At 41.0% G+C, this 10,320-nt stretch overlaps 1 protein-coding gene across 1 annotated transcript; it reads left to right on the top strand.

Annotated features, from left to right (window-relative positions):
- The first annotated feature begins 5,039 nt into the window (after positions 1 to 5,039).
- LOC144523742 (desmoglein-2.1-like) lies at positions 5,040 to 10,105 on the top strand. Its single transcript, XM_078259560.1, has 4 exons — positions 5,040 to 5,279; positions 5,529 to 5,759; positions 9,462 to 9,592; positions 9,743 to 10,105. The coding sequence occupies exons 1-4, from the start codon at positions 5,060 to 5,062 to the stop codon at positions 10,088 to 10,090; spliced, it is 930 nt and encodes a 309-aa protein (XP_078115686.1). The 5' UTR covers positions 5,040 to 5,059; the 3' UTR covers positions 10,091 to 10,105.
- The last annotated feature ends 215 nt before the right edge of the window (positions 10,106 to 10,320 follow it).

Raw genomic sequence — 10,320 nt, forward strand, 5'->3', positions numbered from 1 at the left:
AGTAATTTGCTTTAGCTGAAGTTCACCGTTGATTTATTGTAAAGACACCATTGTACCTCTGGCAGTTTGCTCCAAATATCCCTGAAGGTTTACAAAGAAAATACAGCTAATGTTCCTCACCTTCAAACCAATAGCAGTTCATATATTTCCTTCTCTGACTTCATTATCTTGTTTGGAGAAATTGCAGAAAAACAAACAAGGTAGTTTTCCATATCAACATGTTGTACTGAGTTGGTTAGTTGAATGGTTTCAATGTTGTTGTTTTGTGAGGAAAAAAGAACATATGGAAATGTTGACATGCTCATGATGAAATGCTAGTCGTTAAAACAAGTGCTGCAGAAATGAACCCTGTTGCTTTGTGTTTGACTTTCAGTATGAGGGCAGCATTGAGGAGAACACAAAGGATGTGGAGGTGATGAGGGTCAAAGCACAGGACCTGGACCTGAAGTACACAGACAACTGGGAAGCTGTGTTTGACATTGTCCAAGGCAACGAGGCCGGGTACTTCAGCATGAAAACAGACCTCGTCACCAATGAGGGCATCCTAATGCTCGTCAAGGTACAGCTGAATGAGCAACACAGTGGTGTTTCTGCAATTTCATTTGAGACGAAATATGTTGGTTTCCCGGTCGTTTGTGGGATAAATGTGGTGAATCCAGTCATCCTGCTTCCATACATAATGCATGAAAATAGTAACTTGCCCATAATGAAAGAAGTAGGTGTAGACATGACCTGAAAAAAAGTAATAACTCAGAAACAAACAAGTTCACGTGGCCCCCTAGCCACATGCAGGTCCTACTGGGGCATCCCACGGCATTCCCAAGTCAGATTGGATATGTAGTCCTTCCACCTGAAGCACCTCAGCTGAGAGTCCGTTCAAAGCAAAGAAGTAGGCATCCCCCTCATCCAATTGAGCTTTGGTTCCCCCTACATGAAAGTCAGGTACAGGGTCAGCATTAGGGGTGTAACGCACACAGAAGCCACAGTTTAGGAGTCACGGTTCAGTCCGGAACAAAAATGCATAAGGATCCGTTTACTTTGGTTTATTTACAACAGAAAGTAGTTCAGGAGTGTGTGTGTTTCCATTCAAATGTATTGCAACAGTGGAGCGACGGAGCCACACCCGCAGCTGGATCTTTCATCTCCAGTATTTCATTTGTGCTTGCATACTTTGATGCCTATCAGCGTGTTGTGCTAACCTCAGCTATGAGAGGCCGTATAGGAAGTAATTCATACTTCTGTTTTACACACACTATCATAATCTTGCATATACAGCACTATACTCATACACACACACTATTATAATCCTTTTACATGTATGTATGAGAGGGTATAGTCGTGTATGTGAGAGAGTATAGTAGTGTATGTGAGAGAGTATAGTAGTGTATGTGAGAGAGTATAGTAGTGTGTGTGAGAGTATAGTAGTGTATGTGAGAGAGTATAGTAGTGTGTGTGTGAGTATAGTAGTGTATGTGAGAGAGTATAGTAGTGTGTGTGTGAGTATAGTAGTGCATGTGTGAGAGAATAGTAGTGTGTGTGTGTGTGTGTGTGTGTGTGTGTGTGTGTGTGTGTGTGTGTGTGTGTGTGTGTGTGTGTGTGTGTGTGTGTGAGAGAGTTTGACTGAAACGGAAGGGAGTTTGATTAGTCAGCTCGTGATTGGTTGACAAAGAAGAAGCGGTATTTGACGGTCAAAATCCTGCACTGTCATTATAACAGTTTGGCTGAAGTGGCGCTGTAATGGACAGAGAGAGGCTAACTGAAGCTTTGGGTCTTCTAAATAATATTTTAGGAAATGGTGAGCTACTGTCAACGATGTCTCAACAATTAAATCAAGTCCAACAGAGCTCTGATTCAGAGATGCAGAGATTTTTCAGGGATGGAACTGCAAATCCAGTCAGACCTGGCTCCAGCGCTACCGCTACTACTTCTAGCTAGCTCAATGGAACACGGAGGACCCCATTACCAGACGAGACAGCATTTCGGTGTATCCAGGAAGAGGTAAGTTGATTAAAAAATAGCCAAGGACACTTTTTTATTAACATCATCCTATCTGCAGTGTCCCCCCAAATTCATGTTATCATGGTCGTGACTTTAGCGCCGCTAGCTAGTTGCTACCCACATACAACACGGGCTAGCCATTTTCCATTGAAAACTCCACTAGCTAGTGCTAGTTAATATGATCAAGCAAGTTTGAGCAAGCTGTGTGAAATCATTTCAGAAATCAGGTTTCAGAATTAAATCTGCTGTTACATGAGAGAGACGACACAGTATCTGTCAAGCCCTTTGATTAACCACAGTATATGATATTTTACTGTACAAATACATTTGACTTTGACTAGGAGAAAAAGCTAGCAGCAGTAGTTATGGAAGCATATTGGTAGTTATAGTACCCATTGCTGCGCTCCTGTTATTCAATTTCAAACACATTGTAATTTGCTATTCAATGCGCAGCTTATTACAGTGTAGTTCTGCATTTATTGGATTTCGCCTATCTTTGGGTAAGGAGACATCAGAGTAGGCTGTTTACTATACCTGTTCGAGTCGTGAGTCACTCGGATCTTTAACTCGAGTCTTTAAATTGACCCACGAGTCTCTAGTATCATTAATCCGGTTCAGTTGAGTCCTAAGGGTAAGTATTATTGCTAGTTATGGAATAAAAATCTTTTCATATGCCCTTCTGTCTGTCTTTGTCTTTCCCTCCTTTTTAAAAGTTTTCTACATGCTAGGTTTAATTTCTTTTTTGGTGTTTTTTTGGTGTATTTCTTTTTCAGAGCAAGAGGGACCCTTGCAACTTGGGGGGTATCCTGGCCTTTGTGACGGGAGCAAATGCAATTCCACCCCTGGGCTTCTCCCCACGACCTTCAGTGGATTTTCTCCACCGCAAACACATGCATTAACTGCCTGCGGTTGCCAGTCCTGAAAAAAAATTGAGGATTTCAAGGAAACTATGGTTTTTGCATTAAAAAACACTCAGGGATTTGGTCAGGATTGACTTCCGAGAACTCCTGAACATACATTATTAAAATCTGTTGCCTGTTGAACTTGACTAAATTGATGAGGCATCGTTGTCAACAACTCACCATTTCCTAATACATTATTAATGTCTTGTTTAAACAATTGAAAATGGAATAATCATTTGACTAAAAAGGAAACCATTTTGTTATTTTTATTTTATTGTTCAATATTGTGAAGCAGAAATTGTCACTGGCCTTTTATTAATCTTTATTAATTGTCTTGACACTAATGAACTTGCTCACTGATAGAGCCCACTTCACCAAGCCCAAAAATAATTGAATGCCATGGTTACCGGCATCGGCTAGTGGGTCTACAGTTTCTAGAATTCTGTTTATTTAATTGAAAATAAAGTTATTTTCTGGAACAACAACATTGTTTGAAGTCTCAAAAATGTACCGGGGGTCTTCATTCATTTCAGCATTGTCACTCCCAACTAAAATGTTCTGCATTGCCTCTGCACTGTCACGCGCAACCTGGAGCGTAAGCCCGTGTAAAATGATAGAAGCTTCCCTGATTGTCATCCTCTTCAAACTGCTGGTTAATCGAGAGCAAGAAAGAGATTGTCTGAGTATAACCATTGAGTTCAGAAATTAATCTTTCCAAAATGACACTGTCATGTACCAAATTGTCAGTTTCCCTCACAATTCTCTGAACAGTGTATCAGTGAAAAAGATAGCAATGTTTTCCTCATTACCATTTACTTCCACAAACAAAAACTGTCCTTGAAAAAGAAACTAAATAAGATAAGATCATTTGTTCCTCTGAGTTGGTGCTAGCTGTACTTTCAAAGCAGCAAGCCCACCGGATAATGATCATTTAAAATGGCCCCTTTAGCCAATGAGGAAGTGAGAATTTAAACTGTCTTCCTGATTGATCAAACCAACTTCCTTTTCAACTATACTCTCTCACACACACTTCTATACTCTCTCACACACAACTATACTTTCTCTCTCACATACCCAACTATATGTTCTCTCACATACACTACTATACTCTCACATACACTACTATACTCTCTCTCACATACACTACTATACTCTCACATACAATGCTATATTCTCACACACACACTACTATACTCTCTCACATACACTACTATACTCTCTCTCACATATACTACTATGCTCTCACATACAATGCTATACTCTCTCACACACACTGATTTTATAGATCACACAGACTTTTCAGCTACCCAACAGGCCAACCGCTAGCATTTTCAATAAGCTTAAAGAGTTAGGTTACCTGACAGCCACTAACTTTAATGTTTCAGCCAAACTGCTTGTTGTCATTATGACGTGAGGCGCACATAACACACACACACACACACACACACACACACACACACACACACACACACACACACACACACACACACACACATACACAGCCTCCCTCCCTTCCTGAGAATCCCTGTTACTGTGCCTACTCCTTACCACGTCATCAACTACTCTCTCTTCCATCTTTGCCTCACTCGCTCCCATGGCCCTGTCATGGTCACTTTGGCTTCTACCCTGTCATGATGTTGTTTCTGCTTCTCTGTATAGCCAGCCACCTCTCCTCCTTCCTCTACTTCAGGTAATGCTGATGTTGAAGCAGCTACTACAGCCCCAAACATGTCAGAAATGTTGGCACATTTTGAAGCATCCGCCTGTAGATTCTTAATCTTTTTCTCCTGTTATTTCTCTGCACCTCCCTTGCGCTTTGGTGGTCGTTTGTCCATTTTAACTTGGATGCTAAACTTCCAGCGTAAGCATAGCTATTACAGCTTGTGTCTCAGGGGCGGAAGGGGGTTCCTGGATTTGATTGGGTCAGGCCAGTGCCAATAAAGAAAATTAACCAATGGGCCACTGTCAATTCTTTATGGGCTGGCACGGCCCAAAAAGAAAAAGGCCTATAAATGATATCAGCAATTCGGCCCAAAAGTGCGTCGGCCCACCGGGAAAAATGCCCGGTATGCCAAATGGCCAGTCCAGCCCCGATTAGAATTAGAAACAAAGGGAATGCTGAGCCATCTGTTTTGATTTCTGTTTTTTCCAACACAGACATGTCTGCTAAAACAGCCACCGGTACAATAGCCATCCAGGTGGGAGATGTTAATGACAACTGCCCCTTCCTGACCACTGAGAGACACACTATGTGCACCACGGATGATTCAGTCATTGTGAACGCTGAAGATAAAGATTCCTACCCAAACGGACCTCCTTTTGACTTTGTCATTATCCCAGAGGGCACTCAGGGCAAATGGCAGGTGAAGCAATTAAATGGTGAGAGGAATACTGCCAATTACTTAAAAGTTTTGTAAGGTAAAAGATAGATACAGATATATATAATAAACTAAAAATAGCTCTGTATCGACATTAATGACATTAATGTAATTAGTGTCTGCTACACATTTGTTTATTTTTTTTCTTAGACCAGTAGTACCAGAATGTCTGGAACCTTGTTTTGAAATTTCAATTTGTAGTCACATGCAGAGTAAAGACGATTGACTAAGTACACTTTTCATGTCGCAGACACTGCAGCTTCCCTGACTGCCCAGGAGTCCATGTGGCCTGGATTCTACGAGGTGGAATTTGTGGTGAGGGACAAGCAGGGAGAGGCCTGTCCAGACCCACAGAAAGTGACGGTCCAAGTCTGTACCTGTGGGGACGGGGTGGTGTGTGGAAAACAAGGCACCAACAAAGGATCAGAGTTCGGACCTACAGGCATCGGACTGCTGTTCCTGGGTCTGCTGCTGTTACTACGTAAGTATGATGTGATGCTCATTCTGATGAAGTGGGATCAGACACTTTACACCTTTGCTGTGCTCACGACAATCCCAAGACAGGTCGGGTTTATTCGTAGTCCAGTTTAGGCCAAAGACAAAGCCAGAGTAAATGATTCAAAACCAAGACCGAAACTAGGTCGAAGACAGTGGGCACATCTTTTCAAGTGTGAAATAATACCGAAATGAAGACTGGAACCTTTAAACACACTGAACACGAAAAAGAGGAGAAATAATCACGAGAGTGAAACGATTATGTTTCCTCACTGAGAACTTTAGCGTAATCCATTTTACAACAGTACCGCATTTTACAGAACAACAGAGCTACAGGAAATAGGTAGTTTTGTAGGGTACAAGGCTTATTCAAGTCACAACAGCATGCACTGTAATTCACTGAAACATATACTAATTTTTCAATATAACTGTCAAGCACAAAGTAGCTTTAGCTCAGTAAACCATAACTAAATGTATCAAAAATGTCAATAAAGTGTTTGAAATACATTATACAAATAACAGCGCAAAATACTGGGTACATGTTAATTCACAATTGACATAAAATGGCGGCTACTCTCAGTACGAAGCTATTCTTTGCTGTAACCGAGCGGGGCAATGCTCACACACGCACATATTACACTCTTAACTCTAACTTGCTCAAAATGTTACTAAAACACACCTTAAACACTCTTGACATGTTAGCAAGTTGTTAAATTAACTCTGTTTTATATCAATAACGTACCTCAAAAAAGGGGAGAAATAATCACAAGAGTGATACGGTTATGTTTCCACACTGAAAACTTTAGTGTAATGAGGAAAAGACCGTAATTTCCCCATAGACATATATAAAATGGACCAACAGATCCCGTTGCTCTGGATGGAGACCAGTGAAGTATATTAGAAGCACTTTTCTGGTGATAGCTAAGCGTTACTGCGAAACCTCAAACTGAGCTTGACTACGTAGATGTGACGTGAGCAACCTGTCTGAAAGTTGGAAGTCTTCTGGTAGCTGTGCCAAGAGAAATCTCAATCATTCCCAATCTTGCAGAGACGGAGAGCGTAGGTATATGTAAGGAGATAACATGGACACAGGCTAATTATTGCTCACTAAAATGCTAGTTAACATTAGTAATTAAACTTAAACAGCTAATGTAAGTCCAAACTGCCTGCAAGCTTCTCCTGTACTATACGGTAATTCCTCTACCATGGGACAGTAAGTCGCAGGGTTATGACACAATCGTTTTATTTAAAAAAACGTCTGCTACTGGGACCATAACGTGAGATACAAATTAATGGAGCCTTTTATACATTGTCATGTTTCTTTAGAAATAAACAATGGACAAATAGAGTCTTTAAATGCTTCAGATGTAAAGTTATTCGCTGTCAAAGTGACGTCAAAATGAATGGCAGTCAATGTAATGCTAACGGCGGGTGAGGTGTTTGGTAGCATCAAAATGGCGCCATAGGAGCTACAGGAAGAGGCTTACCCCCTTGGATTTCCCTGGGAACTTCGTTCTCATAGATTAAGAGCATTTAGTAGATCACAGATTAACACTTTTACTCTTAAAGTAGGCACCACAAAATACAGTAATCAATATAACATTTACACATTCCTCTTACAATTTTTACCCTTTGTACGTGTGACAGATTTTAACTTTTTAACACAATTATATGAATTTTATCAATCCCTAGGAACTAGTACTGCATGATCTTTTTAACTTTAGATATTTAAGATCCTCAAAAACTATGAACTTACTAATACATTTTAGTGTATAACAGGTTATGAGTATTTCCTTTAACCTGTCACATCATCAGTTGAAAACTGCTACATCCTATACACAACCTCATACATAGTTAGTGCTGCCATATAGAGAGTAAAAAAGATATTTGAGTACTTTAGATATGCAGGACATAGTAATTTCTGACTCTGAATGGGCAGAACACGAAGACAAAGCCTGGGATGTCAGAGAAGTGGTCTCAATACAGGACTCAACATTAAGGACTTGAGCCTGACTGGCTGATAGCAGCTTATCACTGATGTGTGAGTATCTAAATATATACGCTTTTATGTGGGTTGATAAAAAGCCAAAAATGTCTCCATACCTCAATAAGGCTATGTATAGTATATGGTATATTGTGTTGTTCATAGCTGTAACTCCACAGGTGTGACATAAAAGGGACTTCCTCCAGGCATTTAAACCCTCTATACTGCCTACAGACAAGAGATTTTGGGCCCCTGAAAACTTGGCTTCAAATATGAAGTATTTTTCATCATATTGCATATTCAAGCATCAATTCAAGTGAAAAAAAATCTTTAGGGACCGTTCTGTATTTATGGAATGGACCACCGGAGGAAAATAGGGGAGGGTCAAGTCTTTTTATTATTTGTTGAGGGAGGGTCACCCAACATTGTTTAGTCTAGGGGAGGGGGTCACCCAACTTTTGTATTCATAGAAACAGCAAAATGTCAAAGTGGCTTGTTTGGTGCATACGTTTCCATGTAGCTCTTAGTCTCGACCCTCCTTCGCTACCAGATGGGTCTGACCCATGAGTTTGCTGTGGGGCAGGGGTAGCACTGCCCCCCTGGTGGCTGAAACGGTTGCATTGTTTAAAAACTGAGTGGAATAATTACGTCTGGCATGACCAGATATTTTATAAATATCTTAAATAACACAAAACAACTAAATGGTGGTAGGTAATACATCAGATTTCATATACTGCTTTAGTAAAAAAAATATTACCTGGCTGACGCAGGACGCAAAAAACAAAAAATGACTGTTGCACTAGTCTGGACATCTTACCGTGCCAAGGTTGCAATAAAGGTTTCCTAAATGCCACATTTGATGTCAGTTTACTAATTGATTGCGGGTTTTGTGTAGATTTGGACTTTTATACGTTTATTCCACTTTGTTTAAACGGCGAAGTTGAGGAAGACTAGTGACGAGTCCATAGCAACCAGTTTGTGTGTTGAATGTTACCCAGTGTCCTTTGCTGAATGATCTCAATGTTTTATTGTTTTATTTCATGTGACTACTAGTTTACTAGATGAGTAACTTAGTATTTGAAGTAATGCAGTAATGCAGGAAGTGTGCATTTAGTTTCCATGCTTATTGTGTTTCCACAACTATGTTAGTGAGTAAATCTACTGAAATGGCCACCACACCATAACAGAGGAGTGTGATGCGTTCAAAATTATTACTGGTGAGGGAAGGGTCTTGTCTATTTTGACTAAAGATCCCAAAACTCCTCCGGTGGCCCTTTAAATAAATAACGAACAGTCCCTTATGTATTATTATTAACACTCAAAAATGACACAGCTGTATTTATGTAGGATTCCATCACTCACAGGAAGAAGCTGATTGAGAACGTTCAGGTCCTCTTAAATGCTTCAACAACCACAATGAACCAGTAGTTGTGGTGGGGAAATGAATTCAATCACGGTCTCTAACAGCCCCAGTCTGCACACAGTCAGAGAAAGAGAAGTCAAAGAAATGCCACATTCATACAACTTACACCAGAATGGTTGTATTAAAGTACCACAGGGTTTCCTTTGATAAAAGAAAGCATAACCACACTGTATTGTAAGGTAAACTGAAACTGCACTTTCTCTTTTGGAGGACCCCAAAGGACCACATCACCGCCTTTAAGACTAAGTTAGACTAAAACGTTGTTGTTGTTGATTTTGCAGTACTTCTTCTGTTGCTGCTCTTCTGCCGATGTGGGGGGGCTGGGGGCTTGCCAGGGGGCTTTACTGAGATGCCTTTCGACACCAAATCACACCTCATTAACTACCGCACTGAGGGCCAGGGAGAGATCACGGTAAGATGAACATATTTGCCTTTTCAACACACCATTGAATACTGACCACTTGCTATTGAGGTGATGTCTGCTTGAAAGCTGCATTAAGTGATTTAGGCAGCAGAATAACTGTTGACTCTGTACTAACATTGGATCACTGGCCTTTTATAGGAGGTGCCGCTACTGAACATGCCAACACAAATAGATGGAAATATGGTCAACACGAATATGGGCATTACTAACAATACTTCAGCAATGGCGCCCATGGCAGGTCTGGATTTCCAGAGATCCGTTACTTCCATGGATGGGATGAATGGGGCCGGCCGTCAAGAAGGTTTTGCAAGTGGCCCAAGAGAAGGGGCATGGGGGACGATGAACCAGCCGAGCGGCAGTGGCTTCTACTCTGAGTTTGAGGGCAGAGAATCAGGAGTAGGTGGAGGAATGTATGACAGCATGGCTCTGCCAGACCCCTTCCTGGCACAGTACTATACTCAGGTGAGGAATCATTACAGCCCCTGACTAGCGCCACCATGAAGTCAAAGTGTTCCCTTATCTTTTTAAATATTGCAACATCTAACAGATGAATTGGTACAAACATTCGTAAAGACCAACAAGCTTAACCCTTGGCGGGGTCAGGGTAAGGGTTAGGTATGTTATTTCAGGTAAAGTGCCTCTGTGGTAATATAACGAAACATTCTCTGCAGATTTGTCCCTCCACCATTAGGGCAGTGTGACACTTACTGAGATGC

This window comes from Sander vitreus, chromosome 9 (assembly GCF_031162955.1).
Source record: "Sander vitreus isolate 19-12246 chromosome 9, sanVit1, whole genome shotgun sequence".
In the NCBI taxonomy this organism is placed as follows: Eukaryota; Metazoa; Chordata; class Actinopteri; order Perciformes; family Percidae; genus Sander; species Sander vitreus.